Here is a 20,573-nt window from a genome sequence, read left to right on the forward strand (position 1 = left end):
TCTAGAATATTCCAGAAAAGGGCATGGAATATTTATATTTTCCTTGAAAACGAGGGCTTTTCAAAATGCTATAAAACTAAAATGAACCGATAAAAAAACAATCCGCTTCGACAATGTTGACTGGAAAACGAGTCATTGATAAGCGACGGGCAGATTAGACACATAGCCATAATTTAAAACATAGATTAGGCGTTATTAACGCTAACATTGAAGTGGATGGTGGGCATTCAAGCGGTAAATCAAGATTAAGCTTGGGCTCTGAAAGTGTTAAATATGTGCACATTTATGGATGCAATGAGGCAAAATGAAGTAAAATTAGGGATGTCCCGATCGCCTTTTTTTGCTTCCGATCCGATCCCGAGCATGTGATTTTAAATATCTATCGATCCGATCGTTTCCGATCCGATCTTTCACATTAGTAATCAATTTTGACGCATTTGTCAGAAACTGGTGGAGCGAGACAAGCCCATCTGTTGCCTATATCCGGGGCGCGAGCGCGGAGGCGTTTGTTATTACATTCACCCTGAGAAATGTGCTTCTGCTTCATATGAGAAATATTAAAAGTTTCAATATATGTTTGCACATTAGTATACATTCAGTGTTCGACTTACGTAATGGTCCATTCTGGTCTGAAACGCCGACGATCATCCTCAGTCACGTAACGTTATCCTCCAAAAGTTAGTCTGAAAACTTCGCCTCCAGCCGGCTGTCCTCCTTGCAAACATTGCAACTGGCTTGACTTTCTATTTTTAAATGCTTAGTTCCAAACCTCTGACATTAAGTCTAGCTGCTCAAGTCAGTGGATATTAACCGTGTTTCGGGAGCGACGTGTTGTTGTTGTTGTGGTCGAGCCGCGTGTAGCGTGTAGCGTCTAAATTAAAGGGGTGTTTGTTGCAACGGTGAAAATTAAAGGGGAATGTGTTTGTTGTGGAAAATTATTCTGCTCTGTGTGACAATAAATACATTAATGATGATATATTATATGTAATTTAAAACCAAAACGAAGGCCTCCGTATGAGTTTAAGACGTGGACATGGTCATGTTTGTTGAATAAAAATTTTCTTTTTTTGACTGCCGATTTTTATTATTATTTTTTCCCGATCCCCGATACTCTGAAAAGCACGTGATCGACGCCGATTCCGATCACGTGATCGGATCGGGACATCCCTAAGTAAAATAAACAACTAAATGTGTGTTATTGATGTTTTATTGTCACTAGTTTCATAGAAGACATGTTTAGGAAGCAAAATATAACAAAATCTCAAAATCAACAAAAAGTATATTTGCCTATTCACCTGGGGTGTCTCGCCTTAAGTCTTAAAAAAAGGGTTGGGGGGAATATGGTTCACAGGAGTGGTTTAGTTTTCTAACACTGATGCAATTACTTTAGAAAGGACAATGTAACTTTTACAGGACAATATAACTTTTACAGGGCAATGTACATTTTACAGGGCAATGTAAATTGTATACAGGCTGTACGTTTTCACTACTGAAACACCTCTGAATAAAGACAACACTTAAGGTTGGATCTGAAATGCTGCCAAACAGCCCCCTCTAGGCATAAGAGCCTCTGCTTGGTATTGCAGAGGGCAGACATCGCTGGCCACATGTCAGGCTCTGCCGAGCGAGATCTGGAGAGATTCACACTATAATAAGTTACTATCATATTTTCCTGAACATAAGACGCCATTTTTGCCCCAAATTAGACCGTAAAAAAAAGAGGGGTGATCTTATATCAACGGTGAAGGAACTGCGACCTTGGAGCGATATTTAGGCCCTTTCCCGGTAAGTTGGTATGAAATGCTCTGCATCAATGGATTCCTTCTAATCTCAAGATTCATATGATATCATTAGCTGAAGAACCGAGCCCACTGCAGCCCACGGTGATGTGAGGTGATCCGCGGGCTAATCGTTTGGTTTCAGAGGAAAGTAAGGCCAGGTTACCCAAGGTCAGCACTGAGGAGGAGTTATAATTCACATTTTAAGATCATGGTGATCACACATTATTTTCATTTTGAGATATAAACTATATTAGAAATAGGCCTACCAGTAGGCTACAGATGAATTAAATTGTAATAGCGAGAGAGAGAGAGAGAGCGAGAGAAAGAGAGAGAGACAGAGAGCGAGAGAGGGCTACTGGCAGGCACTTCACAATTACAAAACACACTTATTTATATGGTCTATGGAACGCACTCATTTCTGGCAAAAGAATGTCACGTCACAAAATTGATAAGATGACGGACATCTTTAGCGGTGGATACGGCTGCCATAGTGACTGTTCTGCCCGCGTGATTGGATCAGTGTGGATGAACTCAGAGCCCCAGCGCTGCACGTCCCTCCTCTGCTGTGCTCAGCACTCTGTCAGGGTGCTTAGCTGCTCCGCGGAGAGGAGAGGAGAGATGAAGACGGGCAGATGTGCAGCCCGAGCACAACGGCTTGGGGAGCGAGGAGCCGGAATATTAATTAATGCCAGTCCTTCCTGCTGAATGTGAAGACAATGGAGGTGTTCTGCTGGGTCTTTGTGGTCACATACAGGTGTTCTGGGTCTTTGTGGTCACATACAGGTGCTGTTTGGATACTTCAGCTGTACCGTTTACCATGTACTGTGTGTATTCCATCGTGGTAAGGGCTCATTGCATGGGTGGAATATAGTCTCAATCTAAAATGTTAAACGCAAGTCTCCTTCAAAACAATCCCAAGGTGGGTTTGTTGTTATTTTACACGGCAAAGTGTATTTAAAACACATAGTGACCCACATAGGTCTTCATCAGGGTCATTGTCAGCAGTAGCCCACACACCTGTATTGTGTTACACTAATGAGTTGAGTGGGAGGATGGTTCTCTATCACGCATCTCTAAGCCTATTGGTCAAAGACTAAGGAAACTATAAAGGGAAGGAAGGGTCATTACATCATAATGCCAGCATTCAAATGCTCTGCTTGGTGTCAGTTCTATTGAGGTTTATGAGAGATGTGTGGAGAGAAGCAACTAAAACCCAACATAACAATGTCCAATGTCGTATGAGCTTTTGGTGAAGAAATGGCTGCTTTACAAAATTTTATTAAGAACACGCTTCAGAGAACACTTTTCCAAATGTTCGCATTTGTTTATGTGCCGTTGGTCTCCAAATAGTATCCATAGATAATTATAGGTCTACTTGACAGGACCCATGGAGAGTCAGATTAAAATGCTCACCACAGCAAATAAAAAATAAATGAATGTTCCTTGAAAATATTGAGTTTAGGATAAATGAATATTGTGAACATCAGTTTTCTTTATTCCCTCTCTCTTCTATTTGGATCAGGACTTTCTGTCATAACTGCAGCAGTTTTAGGAAGCTGCTTAACGAACATTGACGGGGCTAATAACAGCTAATATTACGGGAATATCACGTAGGTGATTCAAATGAAACATGTACTAGTTGGAAGGCTAGCCTATACACTAAACTTTAGCTATAAAACAACAAAAGGTACACATTTCATGTTTATCAGACACCTTTATAATATAAAAAATATATAAAAAAGCTGATGCTTTTATCCAAAGTGACTTACAAATTGTGAACAAGTCAGCAGGAAGGGTACAACTCTTATGTGCATGTAAATGTATATATATATATATATATATATATATATATATATACATACATATATATTATTCCAGATCTATCCACATCTGGCTAGGTACATACCTACATATAATTATTATAATTTTGTTTTACATATCTGTAGATTCTATATCTATATTTGTATATACGGTATTCAAACTCACTGGCAGCCTTAATTTATTCAAATCTTAACACACACCCATCATTAATGCATGAGGCGGCACTTAACTCACTTAAGAGGACAATAAAAGCAAAACCATAAGCTCCGATAATATAATATTTTTTTTTGGTAAAAAATGCGGTGTGGGTGAATTGGAATGAAGTGCGTTTGTTTTGACTGTAGGCTCCTCCCGTCTTGTCAGTACTGTGCTACGACTGACAGCGTGTGGTTTAGGAACAGGGCGTTTTACACAAATCCAGCGCTCCCTTTCTTGGCTGTGACGTAGCCACGCAAGTAACGTTAACAACAAAGATGGCCGCGTCGGTACTCTGAGTTTCAGAGGAAAAAGATCGCTTGCTATTTGTAATAAATGCAATGCAGAAGTTCCACAAGGAGGGAAAAGGGCAACAACTTGCACTACATCCAGCCCGACGGGTCATCTGCGGCATCACCACCGCCACGACGGTGTGTTATTGTGTTAACTTAGAAGCCCACGACGACGCGAGGAGCTAAGCAAAGCTAGCCCCTTTCGTGGCTGTGATGCAACCCTTGGTTGAATACGCAGTCACTTATTGCTCCGTAGTAGCCAGGTTAATTTGCACCACCAAGGACTGCTTAAAAGCTAGCGGCTTGAGCCCTTGGGTCATTTCTGTCAAACGTCTTTAATTTAGCAAACGACTCGTCAATAGGTACAAGCGTGCTCGCGCCGTCGTCGCGGGCCCCCAACACCGTGGCGGTGGTGATGCCGCAGGTGACCCGTTGTTGTGGTGGTGATGTGAGGTGGTGATGTGTCCACTCAAAGCCTCTTTTTCAAGGCTCCGCTTTGAAAAAAAAAGAACAAAAAGCTTCGGGCGTCTTAGGTTGGATGCACCACAAGCTGTTGACGGATTGTGAATTTTCATTTGGAAAAATAAATATTGTCACTTTATCAGTCAAAACTGTTGTCTTGGCTTTTGTTTCTGTTGTCTGGTTAGGTCACATTTAAGTTGGTGTTAGGTTATTGTCCTGGGAAGTCTTTTTATGTATTATTATTGTATTGTGATATGTTTTGTTTCATGTTTAAAAAAAATATATACATTAAAAAAAAGATTATAATACAATAAATATCTGTTATCGGCTTGAGGAGCATAAAGTTATCGTATCGGTGTCAAAAAAGCAATATGGTGCATCCCTAGTTTGTATCCAAAACCGTGCGGCGAAACCTTCCAAAAGGTTATAGCAACTGGAGTCGGAGCGGGCCGTTCATGTTGATACCGTGTGTGTGTGTGTGGTGTGTGGTGTGTGTGTGTAAAAGCTCTGGGAGCAGCAGTGTCGGGAAGAAGCAGAAGAATAAAGAATATAGATTACAATAGTGTGGTGTGACTGGCTTTGCCACGTCACCCACACAAATAAATTAAATATATTGTATTTTTTGCATTTTAATATTATGGAACTATTGATGGTATGGTGATGTTGTAGTCAATATGAACAATATGTAGTCATGAACAGAAGAAATGTGGACCAGGTTATAGATTGATGATGCATAATGGAAAGGATTAGGTCCACCTTGACCTGGTAGTAGCCATATTACATCATATTCATTTAGGTCCCCTCTTCCCTTCCCTCCTCCATTATATCCACCTTCCCTTCCCTCCTTCCTTACATCCCCCTTCCCTTCCATCCTCTACTTCCTTCCATCCCCCTTCCCTTCCCTCCTCTACTTCCTTACACCCCCTTACCTTCCCTCCTCTACTTCCTTACATCCCCCTTACTGTTGAAGTGCCACAAACTACAGTGACGCTTTTTGTATTGACATCCTGTTCTCTCTCTCCGTCTTGTGGCACTTGTATGATGTAATATATTAAGCATTAACATATATAAATAGAGGATTCAATATAAGTATGTATTATAAGCTTGATAAAAGAACGAGTATGCCTCTGATCTAAGCGCCGAATGCGCACTGAAAGTCAGTGATTTATGACGGATGTCTTTTTGTATTATTCCTCCTACTTATGTAACCTGTATAACTATATAAACTATAACTATACTACATTTAATGGAATGTACACTAAAAAGTGGAGAAGAAAAAACCGTTTGATAATGATGGGCGTTTGAGGAATGTGTGATTCCAGTGTGCTTTCACTCCCTCTGTATACGACCTTGAAGCTCCTGTAAGGAATGCACTCTTTTCATTGGCCGCCACATTTAACCCTTCGAAAACTGCCACGTTTAACCCTTCGAAAACTGCACTGTGGTTAGACACAGAGCATGACGGAGCATTAAGATGTTTTTAACGTTTGATGTGTAAATGATTAAAAGGCATTGCTAGTAAAGGAGACAATGACCTTATAAACGGTGTGTTTAAGAAAAATACTTATGGTACTATATCTATAAGCTCAGACCAGTGCAAATTGCACAGTCATGACATTGATGTATGATGAGGACTCTTAGGGGGTTTCCCACAGCACAGTAATCTGTTACTTTCCTAGTTACAGTAACGAGTGCCTTGCCCACTACATAGCCGCCCAATAAATAGTTTGTTAATAAACTCTTACTTGAACATTTTCCCCTGTGCTCCTACATTTTTGTGTGCTCCTACATTTATTAATTTAGGAGCACATGTGCTCCTTGGGGGGGAAAGTTAGCGTAGAGCCCTGTCTTATATATGTTAATGTCAGAAATCTATCACAATTAATAAGTAACCCATTACAATCTTTTTTTGTTTTTGTTTTTATATATAGATTTCAGAAATCTAAAGTATGCCCATGTATTTTGTGTCTACATCACTGCTGTGAAGCACTTTGGGCTGCAATTCTTGTATGAAAGGTGCTATACAAATAACGTGTATTATTATTATCTTAGATAATATTCCACCCTGCAATGAGTCCTTCCCATTCAAACAAAAAGTGACAGCCCTCCTCGATATATTACTCCAGTGTTCTGCTATGGAGAGGTTTTATAATACAAGCAAGCAGTGACCTAAAGGACTAGGAAAAGAGCAGTATGTCTTGAAGACCGTAAATAACCAATACTGACATGGGCTGTGTCCTGAGGCTGAGCCCCCTGAGCCCGCTCCTCTCCTCCCTGTCACGACTGTGGAGCCACACACACACTGCTCCAACATGGCGAGTACGTGATAGGCCTAATCCCAAACCTGAGGAGATTGACAACCTGGCCAACCAACCCCATTGAAAGGCTGGACCCCATCAACTCTCAACAGGTCTACTGTGGAGACAGTTAGCAGCTTCAAGTGCCTCCGTGTTCACATCACCGAGGACCTCAACTGGGAGAAGGGACATGCACACCAGCCCACGTGGGTGAAAAAAAAGCACCTCTTTCACCCGAGGTGGCTAAATGAATTCGGCATGGGGCCAAAGACACAGGCCTTCTACACTCTACAGAGGTACAAACGAGAGCCTCCCGCCTGGTGTGGAAACACCCTCTGCCCTCGACCGCGAGGCGCTACAGAGGGTCGTGAGAACAGCCCAGAACATCCGTGTGTGTGAGCTCCCCTCCATCCAGGATATAAACAATGGACAGTGTGTCAGCAAGGCCTGCAGCATTATCAAGGACTCCACCCACCCCACCCACAAACTCGTTCAGCTGCTGCCGTCCGGCAAACAGTACGGCAGCCTCGAGGCCCGGACCAGCAGACTCAGGGACCAGCAGACTCAGGGACCAGCAGACTCAGGGCCCAGACCAGCAGCCTCAGGGCCCGGTCCTGCAGCCTCAGGGCCCGGTCCTGCAGCCTCTGGGACCAGCAGCCTCTGGGACCAGGAGCCTCAGGGACCAGCAGCCTCAGGGACCAGCAGCCTCAGGGACCAGCAGCCTCAGGGACCAGCAGCCTCAGGGACCAGCAGCCTCAGGGACCAGCAGCCTCAGGGACCAGCAGCCTCAGGGCCCGGACCAGCAGCCTCAGGGACAGTTCTTTCCCCCAGGCAGTCAGACTCATGTACAAACAACACTAACAACTAACTGTTACTTAGGGGGAAAAACAGTGCTACTTTATAGCGGTCACTGCTCTTGCACAATTACTGACTTGCACACAATAGTGACCTGCACATTGCACACAGCACAATTGATTGAGCTATTCTTCATTGTTGCTATTTCTATAGTTTTTAACTTTTTTATCGACTACACTGTTCTTATTGCTGCTGTACTACTGTGTTGAGCCAAGAAACAAGAATTGTACACCTCTAATCCTCTATACCAGTGGTTCTCAACCTGTTATTATTATTTAGATATTTATGCCCATCACAAACACTGGAATTTAAGGGGTACAATTTCACCAGAATGCAGGAAATTAAGTATTTGTAACAAAAGTTTGGATGAAATAATGTACAGTTGTTATTTTGTTCATAATGTTCTCATTTGCTGTGTGATAATGATGGTTATTATTCTGTTATTAATGTTATCACTGTGTGTGTCACTTACTGTGTGTGAGAGAGTGTGTATGTGTGAGAGAGAGAGTATATTTGAATTAAGTACATTTGCTGAAATACAGTTGTTCTTAATTATCTCACTTGCTATGTGAGAATGTTAGTTATTATGTTCTCAATGCCCCTTGCATTGTATGAGTTGTGTGGAAGAGTTTGCTAGTTCTAGTGCTACCCCTTTGTACATTGTGGCTGTGTCTGACTAAAGGTAACAATAAATAATGTTATTAGGAATACATTTGCCTCCTGCGTGAACTGTGCATAGTGTAGTATTTTAACGTCGGTCATATGGTGGTACTTGGAGAGCCAGCTACGTTCTCGGGTGGTACTTGGTGTAAAAAGGTTGAGAACCACTGCTCTATACTGTAAAAGGATATAGATGTCTAGAAGGCCTTAAACAACCCAGAAGACACACAGCCACGTGACTGGGGGTGTCTAGAAGACCTTAAACAACCCAGAAGACACACAGCCACGTGACTGAGGGTGTCTAGAAGACCTTAAACAACCCAGAAGACACACAGCCACGTGACTGAGGGCGTCTAGAAGACCTTAAACAACCCAGAAGACATACAGCCACGTGACTGAGGGCGTCTAGAAGACCTTAAACAACCCAGAAGACATACAGCCACGTGACTGAGGGTGACTAGAAGACCTTAAACAACCCAGAAGACATACAGCCACGTGACTGAGGGTGTCTAGAAGACCTTAAACAACCCAGAAGACACACAGCCACGTGACTGAGGGTGTCTAGACTCTAGAAGACAGACCCTCACTTTTTTAATGTTTACTTGTTATTTATATTGTTCTGTACCTGTACCCCCCCCCCCTACTGCTATGACCCCTGCATTTCCCCAGGGGGACCAATAAAAGAATCTCTTATGTTATCTTATACAACCCAGAACAATCTACTGCCATGGGACTGGAGATGTATATTTGCAACATCAGGCTATGAAAGGTAGACTCTGTAGACATTTAAATTGCTGCATGTTTTCTTGGTTGTGATTTTAACAGCCTAAATCCGGGCTAAACATATAATTTGTATTATGTTTGGTAGGGAGAGTCTGAATCCATAATACAAGCAGCCTAACTATGTGAATATGAAGCAAAAGTGATGTGGTCAGGTCAGCCCCAAATTGGGGCTTAAATTGAGCATCAAGGTTTCCGTGTGTGTATGAAGGCGTTCTGTTCATGACCTACTTTACTACTCCCTCTGTGTGTGTGTGTGTGTGTGTGTGTGTGTGTGTGTGTGTGTGTGTGTGTGTGTGTGTGTGTGTGTGTGTGTGTGTGTGTGTGTGTGTGTGTGTGTGTGTGCATGGGTGTGTGTCAGAGAAGATGCTTTTCATATCCACAGGTGTTATGAAAGCATGTTGAGCCTCTACGTTATTTGAATCCAATGTGCAACGTAATCTGATCTAAAGTGTGTGTGTGCGTGTGCGTGTGCATGTGCGTGTGTGCCCAACACAAACCTGCTGCTTGTCCTTCTTGTGTATTTTCATCTTCTATTCCTTCACTGCATCTGTTCAGAAAGGAACGCACAAATATTATATTATTAGTGTCAAAAAGAACCAAAACATAGCAGAGAACCATCTTCTCACTACCATCATCTTCAAGAGGAACCAAACCAGAGAACCATCTTCCCACTACCATCATCTTCAAGAGGAACCAAACCAGAGAACCATCTTCCCACTACCATCGTCTTCAAGAGGAACCAAAACACACCAGAGAACCATCTTCTCACTACAATCGTCTTCAAGAGGAACCAAAACACACCAGAGAACCATCTTCTCACTACTATCGTCTTCAAGAGGAACCGAAACACACCAGAGAACCATCTTCTCACTACTATCGTCTTCAAGAGGAACCAAACCAGAGAACCATCTTCTCACTACTATCATCTTCAAGAGGAACCGAAACACACCAGAGAACCATCTTCTCACTACTATCGTCTTCAAGAGGAACCGAAACACACCAGAGAACCATCTTCTCACTACAATAGTCTTCAAGAGGAACCGAAACACACCAGAGAACCATCTTCTCGTCTACCATCATCTTCTTTTATATTTAGATATTTTATTGGTTTTTGCTACCGGGCAGTTCGAGAGAGAGAGAGAGAGAGAGAGAGAGAGAGAGAGAGAGAGAGAGAAAGTATGGGAGATAGAGGAAGTATGGGAGATAGAGGGGGGAAAACATTCGGCAATGCCGGGTCTGGGAGTCGAACCCGGGACGGCCGTGTTGCACCGCAGTGCTGTACATGGTGCGCCACCCTGGCGCTGCACGATTTTGGGAAATAATCGAATTGCGATTGTTCCGACTAGGCCTGCCGCGATAAGCAATAAATCGATTAATTGCCGCGATAATTAAAATGAATGCAATGATTTTGACGGGCGCGATTAATTGCTATTTGCGCGTTTGTTTTAATGAGGCGGAACCAGTGCCCCTTGTCAGTCACTCTCCGTGTGGGTTGGCCGCTGGCGTTACTACAGAGCACAGCACGGGAGCTCCGTGGGGCAGTAGCAACGCCACATATTTAGCTTACCTACATTTCTCAATAGTGTTGCTCCTTTTAACCAAGTAGCGTTATTTGTAGTGTAACGTTAGAATAACACAGAATAACGTTAATACAATTACATGCATCATTGTTTACAATGAACGGGTGGGGCTAGTCAAAGCACTGGAGACGGGGACAAGTTAAACATGAATTAATTTATTATAACGGGTCATTTTCGAGTCGTGCTGCAGTGCCTACGCACCACAGCTATTCTATTATATACGGCTTTGACGCGTCCTCCTCATCGTTGATTGCCTGTAGTAGCTGCATCTAACGTTAGTAGCTAACGTTAAAACTAAAAAACACAACCAGACGAGACAAGTTGTCGGCTAGGATAATCGCAACAATACTTCCGGTCCGGTCGGTGGGCTTCAAAATAAAAGTCTTAAACCGGAAAAGACAGAGCGGTGGGCTTCAAAATAAAAGTTTTGGGAAATACATTTATCGCGATATTTTCGGGGGCAATTAATCGCCCAGCAAAATTTGTTATCGTGGCAGGCCTAGTTCTGACCGATATTGCGATTGAGATTACATTTGCGATTATAATTTTTTTTTAAGCAGCCCCACAGAGGTTTATTGTAAAATGCGGCTTGCATCTGGCCTACGCGGTGGGTCTGTTCGGGACAGAGTCTGAAAATGTTTCTTTTTACCTGGGAATCGATACCGGTACGGTACCCAACGGTACCTTTTTTTCTGTACTTTACTCTCCCTCTCTGAAGTCTAAACTTCACAACACACAATCTAAAACCCCTTACCTCCCTCTCCCAAACTGTTCCTACAACAATTTTTTTATGTTTAAATAACATTATCTGGCAATCCTCAGTAAATACTATCAAACTCCTCTGATGTCAGACCAGATATGAGACGCGTGCACACACACAGAAAAGGAGAATGGCTTAAATGATTTTAGAATACTTCAGCTAATGAAGTTAAATGTTTATTATCATCAACTATCCAGTTCGTTTTTATAGTGCAACGTTTTTCTACTTTTATACATTAATTGAACCAGTAGAGAGAGTGTGTGTGCGTGACGTGTGTCTCGCTCTCTCTCCCTCTACATCACTCTCCTGAAACTATTTCATTCAAAGGGAAGATATTGATGGACAGTAGGGCTGACCTTCGATTTTTTTTGGAATTCGAAGCTTCTGGGCCGAGATTCGATTTTAATTCGAAGCTTCGAGATAAAAAAAAAATATATATATATATATATATATATATATATATATTTTTTTTTATGTTGTGGGACTTGTACAGCACTTTGTTCAACTTTGTCAGTGCTGTAAAGTTTAAACCTTTTTAAATCTTAGACAAACAAAACACAATCTATATATATTTTTTTTAATATAATCGAATTTTATTTTCATATTTGAATCCCATGCCCATCGAACGAAGCTTCGAAGTATTTAAGACAGCCCTAGTAGCTATAGTATATAGCTCAGCAGCTGTAACAGAATAATTTGATTATTTACGTTTCAATAGCGTTTAAATAATTAAAAAGAAAATGTATTACGTAATAAAATATGACGACAGACATTCAAAAGCTTCATTTGAAAACTTCAATAGAAGCATAAAAAAAATAATAACATTCGATACAGCCCTAAAATGTTCAATATTACTGCGATGCCTCAGATCTCCTACCTTTGAAAAGTGCTAATAGTGCATTGAGAAGTGTACTTGGGTAGGCACTAGGGATGGGTACCTTTCACATTTGAACCGATACCGATACCGGTACCCGTGAATCGATACCGGTACCCAACGGTACCTTTTTTAGGTACTTTAGTCTCAAGAAATTTAATTTACCTACCTCAGTCGTGAAAAAAAATCCAAACTTCAAATAACTACAATTTCGACAGTTTTCGGCTCGTCATTGCTCCGACTGCTTTGTTGTTGAATCAAGTCAAATCCTAGGTAAGCATATATTGTGCGTGTGAACGTTGACATGAAAAGAAAAAAGGAAAAAAAAAAAGATTTATTTATTTTTTATTTTTTTGGTATCTCACTTGATTCGAGACTCGGTAGTAGGGCTGCAACGATTAGTCGACATAATCGACGATGTCGATTATAAAAAATCGTTGACGAGAAATTGTTGCGTCGATTAGTCATAAAAAAAAAAAAAAAAAAAAAAAAACTTTATTTAATTTTCTTTTTTTTTTTTTTTTTTTTGCACTACCTATCTTTGTGAGAGTGGCTTCTCAGGGTTCCAGACAACATCATAACATGATGATCCCATAGCAAATTTTGGACATTGAAAACATTGTTCCCCTGCAGGAGATGATGATCAGACTAGACACACAATACATTACACACGCACTCCTCTCACTCACACACAGCGATCAGAGTAAGACACACACACATACACACTCCTCACTCACACACAGCGATCAGAGTAAGACACACACATACACACTCCTCTCACTCACACACAGCGATCAGAGTAAGACACACACACATTCACACTCCTCTCTCTCACACACAGCGATCAGAGTAAGACACACACATTCACACTCCTCTCACTCACACACAGCGATCAGAGTAAGACACACACACAGGGACCGAAACTAAAGCCCGCCGCCCGCCAGGGGCGGGCTGTTTTTACCTTTGGCGCATGACACTTAGAGGGCTGCCCGCCGTGTGGCGTGTAGACGTGTAGTTCATAACTTCATAACGATACTCTTGTGCGAGTACAGATTATAGCCGCTCGTCTTTTTTTTCTCCGCCGCGAGATCGTTAAAAAACTACAAGTCCCACATCGCACTAGGTCCAATCACAGTAGAGTGACGTGACTGGTTTCATGAGAAAAAAAGCAAATGACCAATCGGAAGCTATCTGGCTTGTTTACTTCATCTGCTCTAGTCTATATCGGACCTCCAAGAGCTAACGTTACTGTTTAAACAATGACCCAGTCAACTATTCACTTTTAGTTTAATACATGACGAGGCATTGTCTAACGGTATCTAGCTGGCTAGCTACTGATAGCTGCTGATATCAACAAATGCTCCAGCAATAGTCTACTCGAGTGCATAATACCTCCGGTCCCTCGTTAGCTAGCTTAGCTAGCTCACGTTGATCCATATGTCCCAGTAAACTAAATTGTCTTAACGTTATCTACCGGGCTAGCAGTAGCTACAGATAGCTCCTGATATCAATGTCTTATAACATTGATTAAATGCGTATTCTAGCTGAGGGCATGTTGAATGTGATTTGACAAAAGAACGGTAACGTTATAAATAGGTCCAGCTGCATCGCCGGAGAATCCTTGCATGCTGAATGTAGGGTCTAGCTGAATATAGGGTCTAGCTGCAGGGCCGGAGAATCCTTGCTGGAGCTGGAGACTACTCAAGTATACACACAGACAGTGGGAGCTGTTTGCAGATAGCAAGCATTTTGACTTATTGCGTGGTGGCGATGTCTCGCAGATAATACAACTACAAGTATGATTATATAATATATATTTTATTTAATTTTTTTTTTTTATATAAAATATATATATATTTTTTTTTAATCAAAAAAAATTTGGCAGGTAAGAAATATGCTTGGCGGGTAGACTCGTCCCATCTACCCGCCACTGGCCGGTGAGTCAAAAAGTTAATTTCGCTCCCTGCACACACACATACACAAATTACACAGTACACACCTCTCACTCACACAGCGATCAGAGTAAGACACACAAACAAATTACACAGTACACACACTCCTCTCACTCACACAGCGATCAGAGTAAGACACACACACATACACACACGGATAGGGATGGGTATCGTTAGGATTTTATCGATACTACTACTCCTATCGATACTGCTTAACGGTTCGGTACTTTATCGATACTCTTATCGGTTCTTTTTGATAATTTTTTTATGATTTTTATATTTGCAGTTGAGAGCATTGGTCATCTCCCTACAGTAAAGATTAGAAATGATTGAATTATTGTAAATGTGTGTGGAGTGGTGGGAATAGCTGCTTCAATAATAACTTATAACAACAACAGACAAGTTAGACAACTATGTATACAAAAAAAACGATATACACTGAATGATTAGTTGTTACCTAAAGTCCTTGGACTCCACTGTAGAGAACGGGTGCAGGCCTTTGACAACAAACTTTGTCACAGCCCTGTGACACTCGTTCACCCTATCCTCTGTCATCTTTCCTCTAGCTGCTAGGGAGAAAGGACTTTGGGTGGTGGAGGTAGAGGGAGGAGGATGTGTGGTGGGCTCACTGGCCTGGGACACATTGGTGGCTGACCTCAGCTTGACGATCTATAAAAAGTTTTTAGATTGTAGTATTTGTAGCTAAACAATTATTTTGTTTATTAGCCTATTTGTAATAATTCGTTATTAGCCTAGGAAACTCCGTATCTTGGCTTACCGGCTGCAGTGGACGTGGATGCAGATGGACCACTGCGCGCAAGGCAGTCGAATACGGCGCATTTCTGCACACTAATATAGTGTTTTGCAAACAAATGTTTTGATAGATTGCTCGTATTGCCACCCTTACTGGCAAATGTTTTGTTGCACTTGTGAACGCTTCGCTCTATCCGCCATCACGACTCAGTCCATGCAGAGCTGTCTGTGTCTGTGTGCAGCGCGCGTCGGCACGGAGACAGCGCTGAGATGCTTCCAGCTGCAGCACATCAGGTGTGCGGGGCAGCGGGGCTTGTATGTGCGGGGCTTGTAAGCGCTGCTGTCTGACGTGCTGCAGCTGCATACTATTGACAGCACTTTCATTAAGGAGTACCCGTATGTATGTGTAGCGCGACTCGCGAGGAGTGTGTGTAATAATGACTCGCTGCTTCTCGTGCAGAGACAGAGAGAGGAGAGATCGTTCGCAACTTTTAAATAATAATAATAATAATAATAATAATAATAATTTCTCTAGAGTATCGATAGTAGTACCGAGGACGTCGGAGCTTATAAATACTCTGGTATATTCTAATATAGTACCGGTTCCCGTTTAAAACCGGGGTCCGGGGGGCATCCCTACACACGGACTCCTCTCACACACAGCAAACAAAAGTTATTTAAAGTACACTTCCACTTTAATTTGTATTATTTAATTTATTTATCTTGTTATGAGTGATTGCTGTATTGTTCTTCAAATACATTTTCATTTAAAGTGGCTTAAAGATCCAAATTCAAATGTTTCATGAGTCATTATTTTAATTTGCTATGGGATCATCATGTTATGATGTTGTTGTTTGGTCGTGACAAGAGTCTCAAAGTCTGGGGTGATGGTAGACAAGCAACTCTGAGGTCATGCTCAATGTCCAATCTGTTCCTCTGCTCTGTCTTCAGCTGGACCAGAGCTGAGAAGCCACTTTCACAAAGATAGGTAATTTAAAAAAAAAATGTTGTTGTTTACATTGGTTTTCGATTAGTCGACTAATCGAAAAAATAATCGGCAGATTAGTCGACTACCAAATTAGTCATTAGTTGCAGCCCTACTCGGTAGTACCGACGTGTTTCGGTTCGGTACCTCAAAAGTACCGAATTCGGTACCCATCCCTAGTAGGCACTAGGCATCAACAGCATTTTTGGAAATGTCTTGATCCCAAACGAAGGTCCAAGTCTTTACTCATCATAGTAAAGCTAGATGGACACTCAGTTCCTGTGTAGAAGCTTGCTACTGTGGATCTACTGTGAGAAAGTGGTATCTAACAACAACAACTCGTGTGTACAACCACAGGTACAGAACAGGCCACTGGACAGAAGCAGATGGATTATACCACTAACCGGCCCTTGTCAACTAAAACCGTATCGTCGGTTGGACGGATATGCTCTTTGCAAAATATACAGACAAGACAACAATGTACCTCTGCTGAATCTTGCCATGTAAGTTAAACAGCAGACTCTCTGAAGTATTTTCTAAACAGTGAGAGTAGTTGTAGGGCCTAGCAGTTAGCATGTTGCTAACAACAAACTAATGTATCCAACAGAGGGGAGGGCTACCGTGACTGAGAGTTGGAGTCAGCAGAGAGGGATGCGTTCAAGAACAGCAGCATTTCAGTGCAAATCAAAACAGCTGGAGTGCCGCGATAACCGTCTGCTCATTTCACATTCTACATAATACATTGACCATGCAGTTTATAAAAACTTGATTTCATTACATGTCAAAACTAGTTTGTAAGCTGATTAAACACACTGTTCAGAATTTTAAATGTCATATAAAATGTAATAGGCTATACTCGCTAACGAATGTGTATTTACGTTGCAAAGATAGCTTCTCAACATTCGTCAAGCACAAATGGGCAATACATGGATCCAGACTAGGGATGCACCGACACTGGTATCAGATATCGGTCCGATACCAGGCTAAAATAGAATATCATAGAGAATTTTCCCCCCGATACTAAAATCAGATACCAAGAAACATGTCTAAAGTGCCACTTGATTTGCTGCATTTTTTACATGGATTTTCTAAACGGAGAAAAAAGTATTCCATCTCAATAATCTTTGTCCAATTACCCAAAAATGCTGGTCCAAGTCTCTAGACCCGTTTGCCGTTTAGCTAAAGACTAAAATAGCTGGATAGGGTAGCAGTAAAAAATACTGCACCTTGTGTGTACTGTACCTTGTGTATACTGCACCTTGTGTACACAGCATCTTGTGTATACTGCACCTTGTGTATATATAACACGAACCTAAACTAACGTTACAACTAACCTAAAGTTAGTTTAGGTTCGCGTTAACGTTAGATAATGTACAAAATAAACGTATTTCCGCTGCTATAGACGTCGCTCTTCTATTTTGGAACCCCCCCGACCGGAAGTTATTACCCTCGTTATCTGCTTGAGTGTCCGGTTGTTGGTTTTCATTAGCTACAGTAGCAGCATATCAACACCAGCCATGGGAATACTGTTTTCTAAATTGGGGAGGCTTTTAATCGTCAAGGTAAGAGGATTTTAAGTCATGGTATCCATAAACTTCAATCGGTTCGGATCCTTTACGTGACTGTAGGGAACTTGAGGGTACAAGTCTGACCCACTTCCAGTGATGAAGCTAAGCTAACGGAGCGGGCGTTCCCTAAGCCTAACGCACGCACAGAGACAACAAAGGTATGCATCTTCTTGTCCAACTCCAGGGCAAATAAGCTAATTTCCCAAAATGTTGGCGTTTTCCTTTAAATATATATATAAAAAAAAAGATTTATAATCGTTTTTTATTATTTTTTTATCTCGAAGCTTCGAATTAAAATAGAATCTCGGCCCCGAAGCTTCGAATTCCAAAAAGAAAAATCGACGGTCAGCCCTAGTTTATTGAAACAGTGTGGGCCGACTATTGTGGGCGATACCAAGTGTTACAAAGGATCAGATTAAACCGAATATATATATTTATTGATTGATATATATTGCATAATATTTGTATATCGTTTGATATCCCTTGTATATTCCTTGTACATATTAGGGGTGGGACGATACATCGATCCAGATCGATACATCGATGTAATTATCAACGATCGAATCGGATCGATGCAATAAGATCGATTCATATCGATACTCTTATTTTGAAAATCCTGTGGCGAGTCTCATAACTGATTGTGTTAAATGGGCATATGATATCATCTCATATCGATCGCAGGCACCTGAATCTAATCGTATCGTATTGTATCGTGAGACTTTGTGATATCGGCAAATATCGTATCGTTGTCCAAAGAATCGATATCGTATCGTATCATGATGAAACTGGTGATTCCCACCCCTAGTACATATACACGGAATATCCCTTTAGCCTAGTACAGACCATAATATTTCATTCTCCTATTGGACAGCGGTCCACAGGCGCCAAGGCCATGCCTCCAAAGTCAGGTTCAAAGTCACCGCCGGGGACATGCCTGGACATGAACGGTACTGCGTAAGGATATGAGACAGGAATAAAGCTGGTACTAGTTTATTCATCTAAGCGTATAAATACGGCGCAGGTGAATACAGAAGCACTTAGACTTAGAGAGTTACCCAATAAGTTGAAGCCTCACCCACGATACGACGTGCGGTGCAGTATGGCCCGTTTGGCCCCAAATAGAGCATTGAGACCGCGTGCGAATTAATAACTGAAGTGTCAGAGTTTAACGCTGTACCGTCGAGTTCGACCTATTCTATTAAGTCAGTAATAGTCTATTTGTGTATAGTGTATCGTGCGGCTAAAGTTCTACAGTGACCAGCATCACCAACGTTTCCTGGTATCAGCTAGAGTGCTTATCCAGGCTGGGCTGCTTATCATGGCGCTTTCACCCGAGGGGCCCTAGACGAGGACCGTGTGGATTATGTACACTGGATAACCTACAGACGACTGCATAGCCCTTTTCGGCTGGATTATATTTGCTTTTGGTCCTGTAATTGATGGAGCGGAGAATCGCCGACACCCACAAGTGTGTGGGATTTACCCTGTGAGGAGCCACGTCGAGTCCGCCTCTCGGAAGCCTGAGGCCGGCTAGCTTTCTTCCATGTGGAGCTACATGCTACGGAGAACAGCTGTATTCGTCTGTGGATCAAGATCTTATTGCACCGTCTCCTGTACTCGGAGTCTCCTTATCATCGTTGACCCAGACTCTACTACCGACAGATCCTCTACCCTTGCTGGCTTACAACCGGGGGGACCCTTCCAGTATCTCCCGCTATATTACTAGTGTACCATAGATATAATTCCCTAAGATTCAGGTTGTATGATCATCTCCTGCGTAATATGAGAATGGACATTCGTTATTGATTTGCCTACGCACATTCCTTTGCCTTATAAGCGCATCCAAAGTGAAGTAAAGTAAAGTATATTATGTACCTTTTGCTGCTAATAAATACTTAAATATAGCTTTGTGTGGAACCGAGTCATTGTGGGGAAGTGTTCATCATTAGATACCTGTGTACTTAGGGATGGGCGATATAACGATAAATATCGCGATATAGTTTAATAATCGATATCGAATATCGAAATTAAAAAAAAATCGAAAAATCGTTTTTTTTTTTTTACTTTTTTTTTTTTTTTTACCTGCAACAGGGCAGTTTTAAAACCAGAGACAGTGGACAGACTTGTCTTTCTTGCCTGCAACTTAAAGTAATGGCTTTGCTTGTCCAAATGACAATACTGACCAAATTCAGATTTCTTTTTCTCTTGTCCATTTATTTTGTTTGCTTTCTAATTTAAAATACATTTTGAAACTGTCTGTACACAGTAGGCTATGTGTGCTAGCAGAACTAGACTCCAGTCACGAGTCACAGTGCACATGTGCGGTGGTTTGTCCACCAAAAAAGCGCCAAAAGATCGAAAATAAACTAGCAGAGCCAGAACTGTTCAACTCCTCTGGAGCCACAGCCAGCAGAGAAGCCGGTTTACTTTAGCTTTTAAACCAGCTGCAGCCTGATAACTGGAGTGTGAGGGGATGTAACACTAAAGATGGCGGCAATGACAAAGAATTGCTGCAAAATAAACATACATCTGTTGTTAAAAAAAAAAAAAAAAAAAAAAAAACGTTTTTTTTTATACTTATAACAATTCGATAATTATCGATATCGAGAAATAAAATAAAATTATCATATCGTTATCGCGATATGATTTTTTTCCATATCGCCCAGCCCTATGTGTACTGTATGGCCAGTAGGAATGTACATAAGACGGTAGTGGTTTAATGATACCATACTTATCAATACAGTCAGGGAATTGTACCCCTCAGTTACACCAAGGTTGGGTCTGCAATAGGGTTGCACGATACACCGATACTAGAAAAGTATCGCGATGCCCAGCCGTTAAAAACGGTCCAATACTAGTATCGATACTTTTAGAATAATAGCCTGGTGTGGTATTTTCTGAGTTGAGTGGATTCATGGCAGGAGCAGTGTGTGTGTGTGTATGTGCGTGTGAGA

At 41.6% G+C, this 20,573-nt stretch overlaps 1 protein-coding gene across 1 annotated transcript in view; it reads right to left on the reverse strand.

Moving 5' to 3' along the window:
* Positions 1-20,573, reverse strand: part of chd6 (chromodomain helicase DNA binding protein 6) — a 143,971-nt gene that overhangs the window by 116,672 nt on the left and 6,726 nt on the right. The window contains exon 2 of the mRNA XM_084315935.1: positions 9,645-9,694. Within this exon, the coding sequence (XP_084172061.1) occupies positions 9,645-9,674 (30 nt within the window). The 5' untranslated portion in view covers positions 9,675-9,694. The remainder of the gene's footprint in view (positions 1-9,644; positions 9,695-20,573) is intronic.

The sequence above is a fragment of the Notolepis coatsorum genome (assembly GCF_963971535.1).
Source record: "Notolepis coatsorum genome assembly, chromosome: 6".
Taxonomy (NCBI): Eukaryota; Metazoa; Chordata; class Actinopteri; order Aulopiformes; family Paralepididae; genus Notolepis; species Notolepis coatsorum.